This window comes from Chiloscyllium plagiosum, chromosome 8, assembly GCF_004010195.1.
Source record: "Chiloscyllium plagiosum isolate BGI_BamShark_2017 chromosome 8, ASM401019v2, whole genome shotgun sequence".
Classification (NCBI taxonomy): domain Eukaryota; kingdom Metazoa; phylum Chordata; class Chondrichthyes; order Orectolobiformes; family Hemiscylliidae; genus Chiloscyllium; species Chiloscyllium plagiosum.
Window position 1 is genome coordinate 101,428,264 of NC_057717.1, and position 24,007 is coordinate 101,452,270.

Genomic DNA, 24,007 nt, shown 5'->3' on the forward strand with positions numbered 1-24,007 from the left:
TTTCCCCAGATACACATCATGTTAGACTCACTTGGCATCCTTGGCACAGGAGATAGAAATAATTGCATTTATATTTCACCATCCATGTTGCTCTATAAATCCCAAAGTTTTCTAACAGTGGTTCATATAGTATATATGCTATGTTAAAACATCTCAAGGTGCTTCATGGCAGCATTATCATGAAGCCTCCATGCAGTTTTTAAAATGTCACTGTTGACACACAGCAAACATGAAGGCCATGTCAGTTACTTAGTCTCCCCTTATATCCATCAGGTCATTTGCTACAATTATTCCTTGTGACACTGAGTTCTATGTTATAATCATTCTCTGGGTGAGGAAATTTCTCCTGACTTCCTTACTGGAAGTATTTATGACTGTTTAACATTTAAAGGGAGGGCTGAGGTCTTGTGTTGCATCAAGTAGCATCTCTATCTTGGAGTCAGGAGTTCAGAAAAGATTTACAAGGATGTTGCCAGGGTTGGAGGATTTGAGCTATACAGAGAGGTTGAATAGGCTGGCGCTATTTTCCTTGGAGCGTCGGAGGCTGAGGGGCGACCTTATAGAGGTTTATAAAATCATGAGGGGCATGGATAGGGTGAATAGACAAAGTCTTTTCCCTGGGGTGGGGGAGTCCAGAACTAGAGGGCATAGGTTTAGGGTGAGAGGGGAAAGATATGAAAGAGACCCAAGGGGCAACTTTTCCACACAGAGGGTTGTGCGTGTATGGAATGAGCTGCCAGGAGAACAGGGGAAGTGGTAGAGGCTGGTACAATTACAGCATTTAAAAGGCATCTGGATGGGTATATGAATAGGAAGGGTTTGGAGGGATATGGGATGGGTGCTAGCAGGTGGGACTAGATTAGGTTGGGATATCTAGTCAGCATGGAAGGGTTTGTTTCCATGCTGTATATCTCTATGACTCTAAGTGCTTTGGGTTAGAGTCCCACTCTAGGGATCACAGGTGGTGGCACAGTGGCTCAGTGGTTAGCACTGCTGTGGAACAGCGCCACGGACCTGGGTTCAATTCCATCCTCAGGCGACTGTCAGTGTCGGGTTTGCACATTCTTCCAGTGTCTACTTCCTCCAGGTGCTCTGGTTTCCTTCCTCAGTCCAAAGATGTGCAGGTTTGATGAACTGGCCATGCAAAACTGCCCACAGTATTCAGGGATGTGCAGGTTAGCTGGGTTAGCCATGAGAAGTGCGTGGTTACAGAGATAGGGAAGGGGTGGGTCTGGGTGGGATGCTCTTGGTATGGACTCAATGGGCTGAATGGTCTGCTTCCATACAGTCGAGATTCTATGAAGGTGCATTCATAATGTAGTCAAGCAATTTGATTATTGAACTGCAAACCTTCCAATATACCCAGGGCAGTGGTAGGAGTGGGAGTGTCTCCTGGTCAACTAGGCTTGATATGGCATGGTGCTTCTGGCAACAGGTTAGTGACGTGTTCTAGGAAAAAACAGCCATGTAAACCTATGCAAGTATTGATATTGTCTGCCTCAGTAGTCTGCAACACTAGGTGTGGAAAGAGAAATGAAGAAGAAGGAACAATATTTACAGCCCTGAGCTTGAGACTTGTCCATAAGCAGTGGTACAGTTCAAAGGAGCACCAAACAGGGATTGTAAACTTCACACCTTCCTATTCTTCACATCTGAATTTCTCACTGGGCAACAAATTGACCTACAGGACCAGAGGAGCTATGCAGAACTCTTTTTAAAGCAATTGTACATAGCTGTGTTGGACAGATGCTGAGACAAATGGCCAAATCCTTTTTTTTTCATGTAATAGTTTTGAAAATTATTTCAATGACAACAACTTCAACAGAAAGAATAATTTTGGGGGAGGGCATTTTCCATATTTTAAAAAAAACTGTAATCCTATCAACTGGCAGCATCTAAAAGGTCAGGATTAACTGACATCACTTGACACGAATAAAATTTGCTTTGTCTGACTGTTTAGGGCCACTGCTTCGAGTTATGGATCAAGTCCAAAACCAGGGAAATATAACACGGTCACTAATAAATCCAATAAAGATTCAGGAGAAACGTCTTTCCCACGAATTGCAAGAACAGCTCAGAGAGCTCATGAATCGCACTGGGAATGGTGCCCTGGGGCAATGCTTGCGGGCAGCCTGGCCAGTGAACAGCACACTGACAGAAGTCATTTATAATTCACCCAAATCCAATAGTTTCCAGTCAAAGGAGCAACTTACAGACAAGATGCATCTCCATGCGGGCTTTTGATGCATCGTCCGTTATTCTCACAAGGACGGTGGCTATCCCGGCACTGCAGAGCTGGAAGAAAGAGAAAGCAAGGATGATTCGTGGGCTTTTTTTGTAAAAAGAAAGTAACAAACAGAAGAGTAAACAAACGTCCCAAAACACTTTGCATCCAGTGAAGTAAAAGTCACCACTGTTATGCAGGAAAAAAAGCAGTCAATTTGTGCATAGCTAAATCCCATAACAACATTGGTCAGAGTACACTTTTTTTATATACAAGTTATGCTGACTGAAGAATAAATATAATGGTCAGGACACCCTGGAAAGCTTCCATGCTCTCCTGTGGTTAGAGCCGTGGGATCTTTTATGTGCACTTAAAAGAGCGGACAGGATTTCATATAAAAAACAGCTGTTGTCTGAAGAGAGGCATTTCATCCTAACAGTTAAGTGGTGTTGAAATGGTTGAGCAGCAATGAAATTTATATTTTTAAAATACAGCTACTAAATGTATTAAAAAGGTCAATTGAATTTCAAGCCATGCTGATCACAGTGCTCAATAACTAGTTTCCAATCATCCAAACAAAATATAATTTTAGAAATAAACTGGTCAACTCTAAGACAATGTAAACTAGAGAGCATGAGAGAGGTACTTAAATACTCAGAGGGTGGGGGAGTCATAGGAAAATAACATGAGGACAGAGAGAATTAAATGCAGACAAGTTATACTCATGCATTCATCGATAAACCATTGATTCGTTTTTAAATCATAACAACTCCTTATGCAAATTCCATTCCAAAAACAGTTCATGAGAAAATATGACAACTTGCAGACTCAAACTACATAGGGAATAGTCATTCACTTGACCCTACCTATTTCAACAGAAACCACAAATCTCCATTACATCCGCCTGAAACCTCATGCAAGGCAAACTCACCAGCCCTTCTGCCAAGGAACTGACCTGTACAATACCAGCTCATAGACCCTTGGAATTTTTCAGCACAAAAGGAGGTCACTCAGCACATCATGCCTTGCCAGCTTTTTCAAAGCACTGTCAAATATAGTCCCACATTCCAAGCTTTTGCTTCCTAGCCTTGCAAATTTGTCCTTGTCAGGTACATATCCAATTGCCTTTTGAAAGTCACGAAAGAATCTGCTTCTACCGCCGTCTCAGGCAGATTGTTTAAGATCTAAAAATTTGCATGTGAGGAAATCTATCCTTGTTTCATTTCTAGTTTGTTGACAAATTATTTTAAAGCCATGACCCTTGGTTGCTGACTCAGTAGCGAAAAGGAATAGTTTCTCCTTACTTGCTCAATTACGTACTCTTTCTCCACTTAAACCTCTCTACTATAAAGGAGAACAAATCCAGTTTCCTCCATATAACTGAACTCTTTTAATTCCTGCAATGATTCTAGTAAAGTTCCACCATACTCTCTTCCAGGTCTGACATTCTTTGTAGGGTGTCCAGACTATGCATGATAAACCAGCTGATACCTAACTAGTAACTCATCAAGATTTAGCATGACTTCATTGTGTTTATACACAATACCCTAATTTACAGAACCAAAATCCCATAAGCTTTCTAAACAAGTTATCAATTTGCCTTGCTATCTTCAAAGACTTGAAAATATACCCGCCCAGTTCTTCTGTATTGTACGATCCTCATTCTTATTCCTTCTGCTCACACTTCCAAAAATAATGTCATTCAGATGATAGAGTCCCTCTGTGGCATTGTTCCCAACACTCATCTGCATTCAACTGCATCTGCCGTGCGACTGCCCATTTTACCAGTCTGTGGCATTTTAATGCCTGACACTATCCTCTACACTATTTATATTGTTACCAAGTTAGGTATAATTTACAGACTTGAAAGTGGTGCTCCCCAAACTTGAGTCCAGGTAATTTATACATAACTACAGCTATCCAAAAACACAGAATCATAGCTTACTATGTAAAGTGACACAAATAGTCCTGCTCTTTCCCACAGTTCTGTGTTATCGTTTCTCTTCAAATAGGATTCTAAGTTTCTTTGAAAAGTTACTATAGGATCTGCTTTCACTGTCCTTTCATGCAATGCATTACAACTCACTATTTTCTTTTCCTCATGTTCCCATAAACCTGTGTATTCTGCTCACTGACCCTTTTGCCACCAGAATATGATCCTTGTTATTTACTCTCTTGAAACACTTCACAACTTAGAGTCATAGAGCCAGAGAGATGGATAGCATGGAAACAGACACTTCGGTCCAACTCGTCCACCCCGACCAGATATCCCAACCTACTCTCGTCCCACCTGCCAGCACCCGGCCTATATCCCTCCAAACCCTTCCTATTCATATACGCATCCAGATGCCTTTTAAATGTTGCAATTGTACCAGCCTCCACCAATTCCTCATGCAGCTTCTTCCATACACACACCGTCCTCTGCATGAAAATGTTGCCCCTTAGGTCTCTTTTATATCTTTCCCCTCGCACCCTAAACCTATGCCCTCTAGTTCTGGACTCCCCATACCCCAGGGAAAAGACTTTGTCTACTTGTCCAATCCACGCCCCTTGTGATTTTATACACCTCTATTAGGTCACCCCTCAGCCTTCAACGCACCAGGAAAAACAGCCCCAGCCTATTCAACTTCTCCCTATAGTTCAAAACCTCCAACCCCAGCAATATCCTTATAAATCTTTTCTGAACCCTTTCAAGTTTAACAACATTCTTCCGACAGGAAGGAGACCAGAATTGCAAGCAATATTCCAACAGTGGCCTAACCAATGTCCTGTACAGCCGCAACACGACCTCCCAACTCCTGTACTCAATACTCAGACCAATAAAAGAAAAACATACCAAACGCTTTCTTCACTATTCTATCTACCTGCAACCCCACTTTCAAGGAACTATGAACCTGCACTCCAAGGTCTCTTTGTTCAGCAACACTCCCTAGGACCTTACCATTAAGTTTGTAAGCCCTGCTAAGATTTGCTTTCCCAAAATGCAGCACCTAATATTGATCTAAATTAAACTCCATCTGCCACTTCTCAGCCCATTGGTCCATCTGGTCAAGATCCTGTTGTAATCTGAGGCAACCTTCTTCGCTGTCCACTACACCTCCAATTTTGGTGTCAGCGACAAACTTACTAACTGTACCTCTTATGCTCACATCCAAATCATTTATGTAAATGACAAAAAGTAGAGAACCAAGCACCGATGCTTGTGGCACTCCACTGGTCACAGGCGTCCAGTCTGAAAAACAACCCTCCACCACCACCCTCTGTCTTCTACCTTTGAGCCAGTTCTGTATCCAAATGGCTAGTTCTCCCTGTATTCCATGAGATCAAGAGCTGAAAATGTGTTGCTGGAAAAGCACAGCAGGTCAGGCAGCATCCAGGGAACAGGAGAATCGACGTTTCGGGATAAGCCCTTCTTCAGGAATGACATTTCCAGCATCTGCAGACTTCACTTTCTCCTTCCATGAGATCTAACCTTGCTAACCAGTCTCCCATGGGGAACCTTGTTGAACACCTTACTGAAATTCATGTAGGTTAACTAGGAGAAAGTGAGGACTGCAGATGCTGGAGATCAGAGCTGAAAAATGTGTTGCTGGAAAAACACAGGTCAGGCAGCATCCTGCTCCTTGGATGCTGCCTGACCTGCTGCGCTTTTTCAGCAACACACTTTTCAGCTTCATATAGATCACATCCACCACTCTGCCCTCATCAATCCTCTTTGTTAATTCTTCAACAAACTCAATCAAGTTCGCAAGACATGATTTCCCACGCACAAAGCCATATTAATTATCCCTAATCAGTCCTCGTCTTTCTAAATACATGTACATCCTGTCCCTCAGGATTCCTTCTTGCTCACCACCGACGTCAGGCTCACCGGTCTATAATTCCCTGGCTTGTCCTTACCACCTTTCTTAAATAATGGTAACACGTTTGCCAACCTCCAGTCTTCCGGTACCTCAGTGACTATCAATGATACAAATATCTCAGCATGGGGCCCAGCAATCATTTCCCAAGCCTCCAATGACTTCTAGGGGACACCTGATCAGGTCCTGGGATATTTCCACCTTTATGCATTTCAAGACATCCAGCACTTCCTCCTCTGTAATATGGACATTTTTCAAGATGCCACCATCTATTTCCCTACATTCTATATCTGCCATGTCATTCCCCACAGTAAATACTGATGCAAAATCTTCTGTGGCTCCACACAGAGGCCACCTTGCTGATCTTTGAGGCACCCTATTCTCTCCCTGGTTACCCTTTTGTCCTCAGTATATTTGTAAAAACCCTTTGGATTCTCCTTTACCTTATTTGCCAAAGCTATCTCATGTCCTCTTTTTGCCCTCCTGATTTCCCTCTTAAGTACACTCCTACTGCCTTTAAACTCTTCTAAGGATTCACTCGATTTATCCTGTCTATACCTGACAAATGCTTCCTTCTTTTTCTTAACGAAACACTCAATTTCTCGAGTTATCTAGCATTCATTCCCTACACCTACCAGCCTTTCCTTTCACCCTAATATACTGTCTCTGGACTCTCATTATCTAATTTCTGAAGGCTTCCCATTTTCCAGCTGTCCCTTTACCTGCGAACATCTGCCCCCAATCAGCTTTTAAAAGTTCTTGCCTAAAACCTTCAAAATTAGCCATCCTCCAACTTAGAACTTCAACTTTTAGATCTGGTCTATCCTTTTCCATCACTATTTTAAAACTATTAGAATTACGGTCGCTGGCCCCAAAGTGCACCCCAACTTATACCTCAGTCACCAGCCCTGCCTTATTTCCCAACAGTAGGTCAAGTTTTGCACCTTCTCTAGTAGGTATTTCCACATAATGAATCAGAAAATGTTCCTGTACATACTTAAATTCTTCTCCATCCAAGCCCATAACACTATAGCAGCTCCAGTCTATATTTGGAAAGTTAAAATTCCCCACCATAACCACCCTATTATTCTTAACATAACTGAAGTCTCCTTACAAATTTGCTTCTCAATTTTCTGCTGACTATTAGGAGGTCTATGATATAATCCCAATAAGGTGATCATCCCTTTCTTATTTCTCAGTTCCATCCAAATAACTTCTCTGGATATATTCCCAGGAAAATCCTCCCTCAGGACATATGTAATGCTTTCCCTTATCAAAAACGCCACTCCCCCTCCTCTCATGCCTCCCTTTCTATCCTTCCTGTAGCATTTTTTCATGGAGCATTAAGCTGCCAGTCCTGTTCCATCCCTGAGCCACATCTCTGAAATTGCTGCAATATCCCGTTCCCATGTTCCTAACCATGCCCTGAGTTCATCCGTCGTCCCTGCTAGGCCTCTTGCAATGAAATAAATGCAGTTTAATTTATCGGTCTTACCTTGTTCTCTGCTATGTTCCTGCTTGCCCTGGCTGTTTGACTCATTTCTTTTCTCAACTGTACCAGTCTCAGATTGATCTCATTCCTCAGTATCTCCCTGGGTCCCTCCCCGCTCCCACCCCCACTTTATTAGCTTAAATCCTCCTGAGCAGCTCTCCCTGACAGTATACTAGTCCCCTTCCAATTCTAGTGCAATCCATTCTTTTTGTATAGGTCACTCCTACCCCAAAAGACATTCCAAATATGAATCCTTCTCCCATACACTGGCTCCTCAGCCACGCGTTCATCTGCTCTGTCCTCCTATTCCTGTCCTCACTAGCCCGTAGCACCGCAAGTAATTCAGATATTATTACTATGGAGGGCCTTTAAAAAATGTCATTAAGTAACCTCTTAATTGAGTGCAATGTGCCTTATCAAGTCATACAGCACGGAAACAGACCCTTTGGTCTAATTTGTCTTCGCCAACCAGACATCTGAATCTGACCTAGTCCCCATTTGCCAGCATTTGGCCCATATCCCTCTAAACCCTTCCTATTCATACATCTATCCAGATGCCTTTTAAATGTTATAATTGTACCCACCTCCACCACTTTCTCTGGCAATTTGTTTCATACACGCACCTCTCTCTGTGTGAAATATTTCCTGTTAGGTTTCTTTAAAATCTTTCCCCATCACCTTAAACATATCCTCTCTAGTTTTGGACTCCCATATCTGGGAAAAAGACCTTGGCTATTTACCCCTCCATGTCCGTCACGATTTTATTAACCTTTGTAAGGTCACCCCTGATCCTCCAACACTCTAGAGAAAAACAGCCCCAGCCTTTTCTTTTAACTCAAACCCTCCAGACCCAGCAACATCCTTGTAAATCTTTTCTGCACCCTCTTAAGTTTAATAACATCCTTCCTATAAAAGGGCAACCACAACTGTATGCAGAATTCTGAAAGTGTCCTGTACAGCCACAACATGACATCCCAACGCCTGAACTCAAAGTCCCAATGAAGGCAAGCATGCCAAATGCCTTCTTCACCAGCCTTTCTACCTGCAACTCCACTTTCAAGGAACTACGCACCTGCACCCCTAGGTCTCTTTGTTTGATAATACTCCTCAGGCACCTAACATTAACTGGTGTGCCTTACCAAAATGCAACATTTCACATTTATCTAAATTAACCTCCTTCTGCCACTCCTCAAACCACTAGCCTATCTGATCAGAGTGCCATTGTACTGTGAGATAATCTTCTTCACTGTCCACTCCACCACCTGTTTTGGTGTCATCTGCAAACTTACTAACCATACCTCCTATATTCACATCCAAATCACTTATATCAATGACAAAAAGCAGTAGACCCAGGACCAATCCTTGTGGCCACTGCTAGTCTCAGGCCTCCAGTCTGAAAGGCAGCCTTCTACCACTGCCCTCAGGCTCCTACCTTCAAGCCAATTTGGTATCCAATAGAGCAGCTCTTCCTGGATCCCATGTGATGTAGCCTTCAAAATGTTCATTCTGTTTCTGTCTCTACAGATGTTGTCAGATCTGCTGAGTTTCACCAGCACTTTCTGTTTTTATTTCAGATGCCAGTATCCACAATGCTTTCCTTTTATTCTCAGTCCTCAGCAGTCTCCATGAAACTGAAATGGCTCATCCTTCGTATAATGCAAATAAACCCATATCTAAGGTAGTGGTCCTTCTTAAAGTGTGAAGTCCAGAACTGAATACAGTATTCTCTAACTCACACCTAACTGGTCACTTATAACTGGTCACATTGCTTCCTTGTTTTTTTAACTCAAAAACTACGGATACTGCAAATCTGAAACAAAAATACAAACGGTCTGTTCTGAAGAAGTTACTGGACTCAAACCATTAACTCTTTTGCTCTCCACAGATGCTGTGAGACCGACTGAGTTTCTCCAGTAATTTCTGTAATGTCCCTTGCTTTTATGTTCCATTCCATTTAATAGTAAAGCCACTGCACCATGTATTTTTTTTTTAATTTTTCATCTATGCTGCCACCTTCAAAGATTTGTGTATAGAGGGCACTGGGTCTTTCTGCACCCATTTTACCTCTTCGTCCTTCCTACAAGATGCATCAGTTCAAACCGCTCTGCACTTAAATTCCATCTGCTATGGCTTTACATATTTCAGCAGTTTTCATTTCTCATGGGCATTCGTCACTGGCAAGGTGCGCAAGGGTTAACCATCCCTGACTGTGTACGAGGTGGGAAAGAACCACCTTGTTGAATCGCTGTATCTGCTGCCTGACCGGCTGTGCTTTTCCAGCACCACACCTTTTTGACTCTGGGAATTCAAGTCAATTGTGGCGGGTTTTTTTAATAACCGAGTGGCTTGTACTTTCAGAGGTCATAGACAGAGAGTAATTGGGAGTTCGTGGCATAATGACAATGTCACTAGGCTAATAATCCAATCGGCCCAAACTAATGTCCACTGCAGCCGGTGGAATTTAAGTTTAGTTATTAAATAAAATTCTTCTGCCATTTCACTTGAGACCACCACAATGGTGGTGGATTACCCTTTTCCATCTTCTTCTATCAAGCAACCATTCCTCTTTCAATCCCATTGCCTTTAAGGCTCTTACCATTGCATCTTTCCATTTGGTTTTAGGAGTCCTTCACCTTCTTCCCATGGCAGACCCACCTCTATTATCTGTCTCACCATATTTCCTTTATCTCTGCAACAGATGACCATACCACATTCTTCAATCACAATCTTCATTGACACCCATGTTCTGGTTCCTGATTTTTGTGCTTTCTTATTATTCCACCTCAGCATATACTTCTCATCAGTATCCAGTCATTGTTCCCTCTTGAGCTTGCCCAAGTTTATTAATTAATCAAGTATTTAAAATCTGGCATTGAAACAAGCAAAGGTATCATTACCTCTCATGGATCATTGTAAGAATGCATCTAGTTTACCAATGTCCTTTAAGAAAGGAAGTCTATTTGTGACTCCAGGCCAGGGCAATATTATTGGTTGCCCTCCACATTACTTATTAAATTTCCAAGCTATGCCATGTTGCAACTACAAACTTTGAAAATTTTACCCTGTATACACAAATCCAGATTATTACTACACATCAAGAAAGCAGAAATCCGAATGTGGAATCTGGGTTACACCATTGTACCTGGGGTACTCTTTAGTCTGAGACACAACAGTTCATTACTGCTGGTCACGCCCTTTCACCAATTTTATAACCACATGGCTACTCTTCCTTCAATTTTAGGTTTTAACTTGGCTACTTTCAAAAATCTTTGAAGCATCTATCGCACTACCCTCATATTCTGCTGTATATGGAATATTACATTTGTCATAGATTTCTTGTAATTATTGTCCTTTTTTCATATTCATTTCTATATCTTTTGTCATCCTAGAAGGCTGGCTTTGGATGTTCCCTTTTCTACTTTGCATCTGAACTCTCTCTTCCCTGATGGTCTCTGACTGTTCAATTCTAACTTTTTTTGATACACCCCCTTGGACCAGGTTGCTTTTCAACTCACTAAACTTTCAAGTCAAGTACGTATACACTTGGTTGCTCTTTATTATTATTTCATAATTATCCTGAGGCTTAGACCAGAATGTTGCTCACATTCTTCCCAGTGAATCATGCTTCACTTGTCCCACCATAGTCATGCTGACCATCCAGCAAGAAACAGGTAGTGCAAGAAAGTTCTAATTTACATGTCAGGAGTTGCTCATTGAACTGTATTAGAATAACAAGTCCCACATTGTCAATACCCTTTAGTTCTTGTATATTTCTGAAATGTACTCACAAATTTGTTCTGTTATCATCTTTCCACTATTTGATGGCTGGTGGAAAACAGATACGTAGACTCAGTAATAGGCTCAACAGTACACCTACTGGGAAGGTCACTGGCAGTCATACATAGAACATAGAACAACACAGCGCAGAACAGGCCCTTCAGCCCTTGATGTTGCACCGATCTGTGAACTATTCTCAGCACGTCCCCCTACACTATCCCAAAACCATCCATGTGCTTATCTAAGGATTGTTTAAATCTCCCTAATGTGGCTGAGTTGACTACATTAGCAGGTAGGACATTCCAAACCCTTACCACTCTCTGCGTAAAGAACCTGCCTCTGACATCTGTCTTAAATCTATCACCCCTCAATTTGTAGTTATGCCCCCTCGTACAAGTTGACGTCATCATCCTAGGAAAAAGACATTCACTGTCAACCTTATCTAATCCTCTGATCATCTTGTATGTCTCTATCAAATCCCCTCTTAGCCTTGCATCTGTTGGGAAACTCATTAATTAACAAAACGGCACATGTATTTAAAGAAACTTCATAAAAAGAAGAGTGAGGAATTAGGATTAGTTAATTAGCTGATTAGGAATTTTAAAAATATCATTGTGTTAAGGCAAATAGTGTGGCTGAGGTACTAAATTAACAACTTGCATCTCTCTTCACTAGAAAAAGAGGATGTGCCAATGTCACAGTACAGGAAGGGGTAGTGATGAAATGACTAAATTATAAAAATATATAGAGTACAAAGAGAAGTTATCAAAAAGTTGGAAGCACTCAAAAGTAGAAGAGGCGACCAACATGTGAGATGCATCCAACATTACCGAGCTCAGAAACAATTGAGATAACAGGGATTCTGGCTATTAGCTCCAATTATCCAGCAATTACATTAGGTCAATCAGTATAATGTTGGTAGTAGGAAAACCATCAGAACCAACATATAACCAAGAAAGAAAATAGTTACCACTCTGAAAACCATGAGCTAACAAATTAAAGCCAACACTGACTTATTAAAGACAGGCCATGTTTAACGAAGTTGATTGATCCTTTGCTGAATTAAAGGGCCATTTTGATGATTAATGTTATGTATATAGACTTTGATGTAGTGTTTAATGAAGCAGGAGATAACAAATATGTTAATAATACTGAAGTCCATGGCACTAACGGTTGAGCAGGTATAGAACTGACGAACAGATAAGAGCAGAGGGAGAAGTATAATGTGCTACTCCCTTGAGCTGTATATAAGGACCATTACGCTTTTCATGTGTATGAGGTAGCAAGTTAGGAAGGCTGTTTAAAATTATTGAAGGATCCTTGGCTATATAACAAAAAGGTAGTGTATACAAACAGCAAAGGTATCATGTCTAAACCTTTGGGGACAGTTAGCTGCTTTGTGAATGACACTAACAGCATGGGTTCAATTCCTGGACTAGCTGAGATCAGCCTGAAGGGTCTGCTTTCACAACCTCATCCCTCACCTGAAGTGTGGTGACCCTGAGATTGAACACACCTGAGGTTGTCTCTCTCTAATGAGAGAGCATCCTCTGGGACTATGGTGACTTTCACTGCATCACCTCTTTATAAAACAGCCGGCAAGGCCCCAGGAACAGTTTTGTCTTCAGTCTCTCGGAGTTAAAGAGATTTATTGGAAATGATACCAGGGAGGCAGGACTTCAGTTGGTTGGTAAGATGCTAGAGTTTCAGGTTGCTTTCCTTGCATTGGAAGATAAAGGGGCTATCTTAATATAGGCATGAAGGATGATCATGAAGCATTTTGACAAGGGAGACACTGTTAATGATAGCAGAACGGTTGGTAACAAGAGGACATAAATTTAAACTAATTGGCAAAACATTCAGAAGCGAAGAAGAATTTTATAGGAACACATAAACAGGAGTAAGCCATCAACCTCTCGAGCTTGCTCTGCCAATCAATAAAGAGTTGACAAAATGGGGTGCTGGAAAAAGCACAGTAGGTCAGGCAGCATCCAAGGAGCAACAGAGTCGACGTTTCAGGCATAACCCTTCTTCAGGATTGCCATTCAACGAAGTTGTGTCAGATCTGTTACTTAACTCCACCTACCTCTCTTTGGCCCATAACAAAAATTTCTCAATCTGAGATTTAAAGCTAATATTTAATTGAGCATCAAAAAGACAATTCCGAATCTCTGTTACCCTTTATGCGTAGACAGGTTTCCCAACATCTCTCCTGAATGGTCTGGCCCTAATTCTCAGACTATGCCCTGAGCTCTAGAATCCCCAACCAGTGGAAGTAATTTATCTTTACCTACCCTCTCTTTCCCTGATGATAACATGGAGACAAAATCTTGCATTTTCTTTATATCTGAAACACAGTGAATATTCAGAACTGGGGCAGTGGAAACAGGTACTACAGTAAGTTCCAAAGGGGAACTGATAAAATATTTGAAGAGGAAATATTTGCATAGATAAGGGGAAGGGATAGGAAATGGGCCTAATTTGATCGCTCCTTGAAAGGGCTGCCACAGGCACAATGGGCTGAATAGCCTCCTTCTATGCTGCATCTATAAGTTAATTTATACATGGCCTGCACCATAAACTCAGTGATACATAAATGAGCACATTGACCAGGCATTCCTCCCCACCTTACTCTCTCAATTTTGTTTTAAAACCAGCTTCCCTAAAATATTTAAAGTCTACAGTTATTATCACTATATATTATTTTAATTCCTTCTGATGTTTGCTTCCAAATGTTCTCATCCATCTCCTTCCCATTGTTTGGCAGTCTTTAGCATGTACCCAGCAGTGTAACAACTCCTGTTCTACTTCTTAACTCTAAGCAAACACATTCTGTTTATGAATCCTCAAATATCCAGACAAGAGCCAGTGTCTTTGATCAAAACTGGCATTAGTCGGGTTCTTTTCCCTCCCATTTCTATTCCTGAATACATTGAGATGGTAATTCCACATTCCAAAGTCAGCAACAATTTTGAATAAAATGCTCAATGTCAAATGGAAGCTGTGTCCACTTGTGCCTGCAGCTCACCAACCTTGCTTGTCAAGTGTTATATATTTATGCATTAACATTGACATCAAATCCACCTTAGTCTTTTTAGCTTTAGAGTCATGGAGACGTACAGAATGGAAACAGACTCTTCGGTCCAACCCGTCCATGCCGACCAGATATCCCAACCCAATCTAGTCCCGCCTGCCAGCACCCGGCCCATATCCCTCCAAACCCTTCCTATTCATATACCCATCCAAATGCCTCTTAAATGTTGCAATTGTACCAGCCTCCACCACTTCCTCTGGCAGCTCATTCCATACACGCACCACCCTCTGCATGAAAACAGTTGCCCCATAGATCTCTTATACCTTTCCCCTCTCACCCTAAACCTATGCCCTCTAGTTCTGGACTCCCTGACCCCAGGAAAAGACTTTGCCTATTTACCCTATCCATGCCCCTCATAATTTTGTAAACCTCTATGACTCTTTTTTTTCTTAACTGGTTCTGTATTTTAATACTGTTTCTGGCTTCCAACCTTTTGTGCATTTTGTTTGCCCCTCTGTTGCACCACCCTGAATCCCATCTCACTCCACCAAATCTACCAAAAAAACCCATTGGCATACCTGGGGTGGGGCAGTATAGCGGCAATGGTACTGGATGCGTGACCCAGAAAATGTGAATACAAACTTCACTGTGGTAATTTAAGAATTTGAATTCAATTGACCGGATTGAGAAATCTATTATAAATAAAATACTGGACGACTGATAAAACCCACTAGCTCACAAATGTACCTTTGGGAAGGAAACTTGTTGCTCTTAACCAGTCAGGTTAATACATAGCTAATGTCTCACACAAACATGGTTCATTTTTATACAACTTCAACCTAGCAAGGCACTCAGCTACATACAACTACAAAAGTGAAAGCCAAACACCACTTTCTCTAAAGTAACTATGGGAAGATAAAAAAATAGCAACTTTGCCAGCAGAATCCATAATCAGAGAACGACTTGTGAAAAAGATAGCAGTAGGCATGTCTGTAATCTCTGATGATGCTAATTATCCGAGAATTGCCTTATGTTAAGAACACATTTTAATTAGCTGGATTTCAATATTTTGGGGTGATGGATATGTATGATTCTGCATGTATTTTGAGTATTTCTTTTAAAATGACTTATTCCACCTAAAAGAACAGAGGTCCAAGATGTACTTTAATACAAGATTGTATCCTAATATCCAATTTATTGTCTTTCACTGCCCAAATGTTCTCATACAACTGGCATCAGTAAATCACAACACAGGAATGATAGGCAGCTGATTGTACTGAGCTAGAAGTTGTGGCAAGCAGCTGAAGAGAATGCTTTGGATGGTGTCAAAACCTCCCAGTCATTGATTACAGAGCAAGGACTCAGTGGGTCACCTACCTGTCTTTACCAACCCAGGATATTGATGGCTTGAAGGTGACAGAAAAGCATTAAAAGAATTGTTCCCATTCATGAAAAGATTGGACACAAAGTTAAATTAGTTGGCAAAAGAAGCAAAAGCAAAGAAAAAATAATTTTCATGCAATGAGTGGATACGATCTCCAATGCACTCTCTGAGACAGTATGTTGGAAGCAGGTGCAATCAAGGCATTCAAAAGGGCAGTACATTGTTATCTGAATAGGAAGAACCGGTGGGTTACAGAAAGGTGACAGCAAAGCTTTGAAGTGAAATTTTCATTTGGAGAGTCAGCACAGACATAATAAATGGAGTAGCCTCTTCTGCACCACACTAATTCCATGATATAGGCAAACAAACTAACGGCATGGTGGGGATTTGAGTGCAAAGAGCAAAATCATTGCTACTCTTGATTACAATCCAGTGATTGTTGCTGGAAGTGAGTCTGCATGGACTGGAGTGAATTACAAATCAGACTTAGCTCTGACGTCACCTCCACTTTTAATCAATTTTAATTGCCCCAGCACACAAGTTTGGCTCAGTAACTTAGTCTCCCATACTTGATCACATTCCATTCTAGAAAATCTTAACATTTTCTCCAAAGGTTTGACATTTTTCCAAAATTCTACTTCCCAGAATTGCACACATTACTTGTGCTGAATCTAACCAGGGATTTATAAAAGTCAAATACAATTTCTTCATTTCTGTGCACAACTCTTTTAATAAAACCAAAGACTTCTTAAGTAGCCTCCAACTTGCCACCTTCAAACCCTTGCAGACATTACCCACCTCCCCCATCCCATATTCCTCAGTTCCTGTGCCCCTTTTATAATCGTGCCATTTACTACCTTACTTATCTTCATTCTTCCTCCAAAATGCATCACTTCACACTTCTGTGTCAGTCCAAGTGAGCAGTTAAAAGGTTAATGACTGGCTTGCCCAGTGAATGCAAAAGGAAAAACAATGAACAACTTGTGTCTTCCAGTTTTCAAAATTAGAGGCAGCTAAAATTCATAACTGGGAAAAATTAGACTGGCAAAATTCAATGAATCCAAATACTACCTCTAACTGGTCGAACTGTTTGTATTACTGCAGGTGAGGTTAATCTTGAAAAGTCAACAAAATTAGGCAATTAGTTGTCAGCCAAAAAATTGAAATGAGGAATAACAGGATTAATACTACATTTTGTGTCCTCGCGGAGCATTGAAGGATTTGATCTAGGGTCCCATCTATCCCATCCTGTTTATCAATGATGTCAAGTTAGATGGCACAGTAATTAATATAGTTAGAAGTAGAAATTTGCAAAGTAACCTTAATAGTGTGGGCAGCCCTGGTTAGCACTACTACCTCACAGCGCCAGCGACCCGGGTTCAATTCCCACCTCAGGCAACTGTCTGTGTGGAGTTTGCACATTCTCCCAGTGTCTGTGTGGGTTTCCTCTGGGTGCTCCGGTTTCCTCCCACAGTCCAAAAGTGTGCAGTTTAGGTGAATTGGCTATGCTAAATTGCCCGTAGTGTTCTGGGTGGGTTGCTCTTCGGAGGGTCGGTGTGGACTTGTTGGGCCAAAGGGCCTGTGTCCACACTGTAACTAATCTAATCTAAACAAATAAGTAAGCAGATAAGTGTTGAGTTTAATGAGGAGAACTGAGGTAATCTACTTTGAACTTAAAGATAAATTAGTCTTTTCTATTGACGAGAAGCTAAGAACATTGGAGGAATGGGTAGATTCAGGGACCCAGGTACAGAATTTACAACAAGTTTGAGGTCAGATACAAAAAATAATTAAATTATAAATAGAATTCAAGACGGATAGGATCTTTTGAGGCTGGGGCCATCTGAAAAATTCAAAACTGAAATTGATTGATTATTTTTTCTTTGATAAAAGAATGGTAGGGGATATAGAACCAATACAAGTTAATAGAGACAAAAACAGATCAGCCATGAATTAAGTGAATGGGAATGGCAGAGACAAGCACAAGGGCTGTTTTGCCCATTACACTCCCTGTGAAAGTCAGATGAATGCAGTAGATGTATCTGAATGAAACAGCTCTCTGATAGGGTGAGGGAGAATAGCACAGCCTGTTGACTGCAGTGGCTGACTGTATTTGACAGTGGAGACTGTTCACTTGCACAATCTCCTGCACTTCAAACCCTTTACCATGGATAATGACACACATTGAGCAAAAATTACACTGAATTACAAATAAAAGGTACGGCACAGAAATGGGCCAATCAGTTCAACTGGTCTATGTTGGTCTTCATCCTCTGCACAAGCCCCCTTCCACGGTGCACTAACTCTTATCAGCATATTCATGTACAGGGAGGGCAGGGCAGGGCAGAAAAGGGGTCAACAGCATAAATTAACTTATCAATCCACTGGCAGGTTCAGAGAGGCAACAAAAGATATCTGTATGATGTTGGCGCGCTACTAGCAAGGGCTCCTAATGATGAAATATTTTAAGTGTTTGCTTTTGTAACAACTTACATTGACATTGCACCCTTCAGGCATGCAACAACCAACCAGAGTGGAGTGCAAAAGGAGGTACTGGATGAATTCACCCAAAACTTGGTCAAAAAGAGGGAGAGCCTGAACAGAGAGGGGGGGGGGGGGTTGAATTTCACCCCTTTGGGCTTAGCCAGCTGAAGGCACAGTCACCAATGGTGCATAGAAATAAGTGAAATGTAGAAGGTGAGAGATGGGATGGGGTAGGGATCCAGGTGGACCTTACAGACTGCCAGAACAGCATATGCTTACTCAATCCCTAAATTCTTAAATGATACCTGGAGGAATGTGAAGATTAATTCCTCAACAGTTCCAGCTTATTCAGTGTATACAGTGTCCAAAGGGCTGAGACAGGAGGTCTGTCAATGCCTTCCCTAGCTACAGACACAAAGCATCATGTTAATATGGAAAGGGGAGGGGGGGGGGGGGGGAAGCAGTGTTATTCGGGGCCAGAGTTTCACAGAGGACTCAAACACCAAGTTCAAACGTCAGGTTCCTCAGGACAACTTCAACAACAACAAAAAAAAGGGCTGCATTTGAACCCTGATGTCCACCACAGTCAGCCTCTCGGCAACAGTTAGAAAAGGGGACACTGCCTTTTTAACTGAGGGAGTGATTCAGGTCATGGATGAGAAGCGTATATATAAAAAAACAATGAACAAAAATAGGATTCCTTGCGAGACCGAATTGTCTGCTCAGCCCCTGCCTCGGGGGGATGCTGAACAATGGAGGGAGTCAGAGCGCTCTGAATAATGCTTGGTGACAGACGATGATGTTGCAAGGTCGAGTTTAATCTAAATCAGAACTAGCTGCTGATCCCAAAGCTCTTTGTGAGGGCTCTACCGATGGTTTTCAGACCTCGTGGAATACTGCTACCACCTCCCCCCAGCCCACTCCACTGTCCCCATACAAAGACTAGGCGCCTCTTGACCATTCCATCACTCATGGGCTGTGTGTGTGTGTTCAGTTCTGGTTCCCAAGGATACCGAAATGTGAAGGATTACTCGGTGTATCAGCCCCTGGATGGCAAGCTGTTCCCCCAACAGCTTCGAAGGGCCATAGTTTGGAAACTGCTACCTCTACCAGTCAGAGAGAGAGAGAGAGAGAGAGCAGTTTCAGGTGAAACTTCACACCCAGAAGGGGGGCGGGGAGCGGGAAGATCCGGTCCAGATTTATTTTACAACACTTTGCCCACACATGGCAGCGTTAAAAAAGAGCACTCATCTCTGAGCTGGGATCAAACGGCTTCCCGGCGACAAACATAATTGGTTGTCAGTCCCAATCGCTCCTGCGGGTCGTCTTTACACCGTACGACGAGACAGCTTTCCTGAAATCTCTCCAGACACTCCTGCACCCTATACCAGCCATCAAGCGTGATGCACATCTCTTCTCACGAACATCTTGAGCTGCCAATGACAATGGCATGCCCTGATAAGCAAACACTAATCCTTAAAACAAAACGGGGAGCCGGCACAGCTCAGAAACTGCTGCAGAAAGTCTTGGCAGAACAGAGGGTTAAAACGCCGAGTGTGCTGTACAACAATAACACCAAAAATGATCCATTGTAACACAGGGGGCTGCAAGTTTACTGCGAGACATTACTGCTTTGAGACAACAGACATCCCTCTGGAATTTTTCTATTCTAAAGCCCCAACTCCATTCATCAGTGATAAGGGTGCGCGCACGTTAACTTGTACTGCATTGGGCAAAGTAACGATGGATTTCATTTCCCAGAGGCTGCAGCAGGGATTTGCCTGAACACATAAAAACTCAGTGACTTAGCGTTGGAGAGACAGGGCTGAGAAACTTCTGCATCGCCCCAGAAAGCCAACAGCAGACAGAATAGTCAACAACATTTCACCACTGGTCATAACTTTTTTTTTAAAAAGCAAACCACGCTGGTTTGATTCTTTACAAACATCCCACAAGCAAGTGATTCGGCCACTTGTGTCTCCGTTTAAAGTCAAGCCGTACCTTCACATTCAGCCGCCAGCCACAGCCCCCAAAGTAAATTCCAAAGTTTTAAATCCCCCATTACTCGCCGTTTCAAAGTTCGGAGTTCCCCTCGATTAACTTATACATCCATTCAAACGTGGAGCCCAGAAAGTCCGAATTATCATAGGAAAGATCAGGTGGTGGGGGAGAATAAAATACGCCTGGTTGGGGGGATGGGGGTGGCGAAGTCTCGGTTCAGTTTCCCCCCCCCCAACCCCGATCCCGCGTCTCCAAACTTCAGCAGAAACTTTTTCAAAACTTCAGCATCGCCGGCTGTCCTTGAGCTGCACACCCAGGGGCTGTATCCATCCGCGCAGGAGGTGTGGGAGGGGAGGAGAGAGAGAGAGAGGAGGGGAGGGGAGATTGGGATCGAGAGAGGAGGAGGAGGAGGAGGAGGGGCTGGAACAACCTGTCCCAGCCAGCATCCCACACTCCCAGGTAGCGAGGTTCCGCTGCTCCCAGAGAAACTTTCCCCGCACACTCTGAAATCCACATGAAAAATCTCCCTCTAATACTTGGACTACTTATTCTTAAAGATAAGTGGGGAAAACTTTTAAAGTCTCGTTCAAAAACAACGTGCGCGCAAGTTCACTGGGAATTAAACAAAAATCAGATCTCTTATGATATTCCAAATGTTTGAATCCACGTTAATTTCAAATAATACAAATGCCCCCAAAGTACGAGTGACCCAAAAAGTGAATGATTTGACATTAGATGGTCTATCCAACTTGCAGCATCTTGTCCCCTAGTTGCATCTGAGTGTGGATTTTGTTGGAGGACACTGTCAACAGCCTGACTGTGCGATTTGTTTGCAGTGGGGGTGAGTTTTCATTGAGAAGGGACGGGGAAGGCTCCTTTAAGAACTCAGGCCGCCTCTGCGGAGGTATCTGCCTGGGAACAGTGAGGAGATAAATCAGAAGAAAGTTTATTGTATTAACATGGCGTTGCACCGTTCAATAACTCAACCACCCGGGTCACATCAAGCAGGGCCGGGGGGGAGGGAGAAGGGAGAAGGGAGGATTGGTGTGGTGTAGCAAAAAGCAGAACCACACCAGACCTTCACCAAAAAGGGAACAGAAAAAAATAAATAGAAGCACTGCAGAGAATTGAAAGGGAAGTCATCATTCAGAGAGAGAGAAAAAAGGGGGAGGAATGGTGAATGTAGTGGACTGCTATCTTTTTACGGAATTTGGAGAGTTGAACATTGTGGAGAGGTGTGCTTTCCGGGGACCGTTTCAGAGATGAGCAGGAGTTCAGGCTGACACTCCTCCCCATCAGGAGTTACACATTAATAACGGCAGCTTGGAACTGGGCGCTGGCCCCAGTTAGTACTCCCAGCTCTGCGACTTCATTACCGCTTGAATGGGGAAAGTATTCATAAACTCCTCTCAAGTTGCGGGGGTCCTGCTCCCTGTGTTTTGAGTAGACCCAATTTGAGCTGGAGCTGTGGCATTGTGACACAGAGCCAAGGCCATTGGGCCCATCATGATTCCTGCCAGCTCTCTCCATTCAGTCCTATTCCCCCAGTCCATTTCCATAAGGATTAAACGGTGGAGCTTGTGGGAGTCAACAGCCTTCTCTTGTTCCTCATCGCTATAATCCTGGAAATGTTTTTCCCTCAAAATTCCATCTAATTTCATTTTGAAATCATCAATCTGCTCCCCTTCCAACACGTTTGTGGACGACAGGTTCCAGATTATTATCACTCAATGCTTAAAAGGGTTCTTCCTCAAATGCCTGTCTGCAACAACCTTGAGTCTGAACCTTTGACCTTGTACCATCAGCGAATGTGAAAAGCATTTACTCTATCTAAAAACATAGAAAACCAGAAAAGAGGAGCAGCAGTAGCCTTTCTGCCCCTCAAATCTGCTCTGCTATCCAATACCATCATGGCTGATCATCCAACTCAATAGGCTGTTCCCCTGTCTCCTCCATATGTTTGGATCTCTTTACCCTCAAGTGCTATTTCCAACTGCTTCTAGATATCATGGAATGTTTTGATCTCAATTGCTTCCTGTGGCAGAGAATTCTTCAGGTTCACTACTCTCTGGATGAAGACATTTCTCCTCACCTCAGTCAGAATGGTTTACCCTCGCTAATCTCAGGCTGTGACCCATGGTCTGGATTTACCCATCTTGCACCTACCCTGTCCAGTCCTCTGAGAAGTTTATAGGTTTCTATGCGCTCCCTCCTCATTCTTCTTAACTCCAGCAAACATAATCCAAAACAATTCAATCTCTCCTCCTACAACAGTCCAGCTATCCCAAGAATCAATCTGGGGTGGCACAGTGGCGCAGTGCTGCCTCACAGCACCAGGAACCCAGTTTCGATTCCAGCCTCGGGTGACTGTCTGTGTGGAGTTTGCACATCCTCCCCGTGTCTGCGTGGGTTTCCTCTTGGTGCTTTGGTTTTCTCCCACAGTCCAAAGATGTGCAGGTTAGGGTGAATTGGCCGCGCTGAATTGCCCGTAGTGTTAGGTGCATTAATCAGAGGGGAATGGGTCTGGGTGGGTTACTCTTCGGAAGGTCAGTGTGGACTTATTGGGCCGATGGGCCTGTTTCCACACTGTAGGGGAATCTAATCTAAAAAACACTTTCATTGCACTCACTCCATTGTAAGAACATCCCTCCTCAGATAATGAGACTAAAACCCCATGGTAGGCTACTGCAGAAAATACGGAGATATGGCATTGAGGGTGAGTTGGAGGTTTGGATTAGGAATTGGCTGGATGGAAGAAGACAGAGGGTAGTAGTTGATGGCAAAGTTTCTTCATGGAGTGCCGTCACTAGCGGTGTTCCGCAAGGATCTGTTTTGGGACCATTGCTGTTTGTCATTTTTATAAATGACCTGGAAGAGGGGTTAGAAGGTTGGGTAAGCAAGTTTGCGGATGATACGAAAGTCGGAGGAGTTGTAGACAGTGAGGAAGCATGTGGCAGGTTACAGCAGGATATAGAGAAGCTGCAGAGCTGGGCAGAAAGGTGGCAGATGGAATTCAATGTACCTAAGTGCGAGGTGATTCACTTTGGGAAGAAAAACAAAAAGATGGGGTACTGGGCTAATGATCGGATACTTGGTAGTGTGGATGAGCAGAGGGATCTTGGTGTCCATGTACACAGATCTCTGAAAGTTGCCACCCAAGTAAATAGTGCGGTGAGGAAGGCATATGGCGTACTGACTTTTATTGGTAGAGGAATTGAGTTCCGGAGCCCTGAGGTCATGATGCAGTTGTATAAGACTCTGGTACGGCCACATCTGGAATATTGTGTGCAGTTTTGGTCACCATACTATAGGAAGGATGTGGAGGCACTGGAACGGGTGCAGAGGAGGTTTACCAGGATGTTGCCTGGTATGAAAGGAAAATCGTATGAGGAAAGACTGAGGCACTTGGGGCTGTTTTCACTAGAGAAAAGAAGGTTTACGGGTGACTTGATTGAGGTGTACAAGATGATTAGGGGGTGAGATAGGGCCGACAGTATGAACCTTTTCCCGCGTATGGAGTCGGGTATTACAAGGGGGCATAGCTTTAAATTAAGGGGGAGTAGATATAGGACTGATGTTAGGGGTAGGTTCTTCACCCAGCGAGTCGTAAGTTCATGGAATGCCCTGCCAGCAGCAGTGGTGGACTCTCCCTCTTTATGGGCATTTAAGAGGGCATTGGATAGGTATATGGAGGATAGTGGGTTAGTATAGGTTAGGTGGGCTTGGATCGGCGCAACAACGAGGGCCAAAG

The 24,007-nt window shown here is 42.9% G+C and overlaps 1 protein-coding gene across 2 annotated transcripts in view; it reads right to left on the reverse strand.

Moving 5' to 3' along the window:
* notch3 (notch receptor 3) overlaps positions 1 to 20,608 on the reverse strand; it is a 178,218-nt gene extending 157,610 nt beyond the window's left edge. For both annotated transcript variants that reach the window (XM_043694937.1, XM_043694935.1), the window contains exons 1-2: positions 20,257 to 20,608; positions 2,214 to 2,295 (exon numbers count right to left, since the gene is read on the reverse strand). In XM_043694937.1, coding sequence (XP_043550872.1) covers positions 2,214 to 2,295; positions 20,257 to 20,317 — 143 coding nt within the window. In that variant the 5' untranslated portion in view covers positions 20,318 to 20,608. The remainder of the gene's footprint in view (positions 1 to 2,213; positions 2,296 to 20,256) is intronic.
* Positions 20,609 to 24,007: the final 3,399 nt, after the last annotated feature.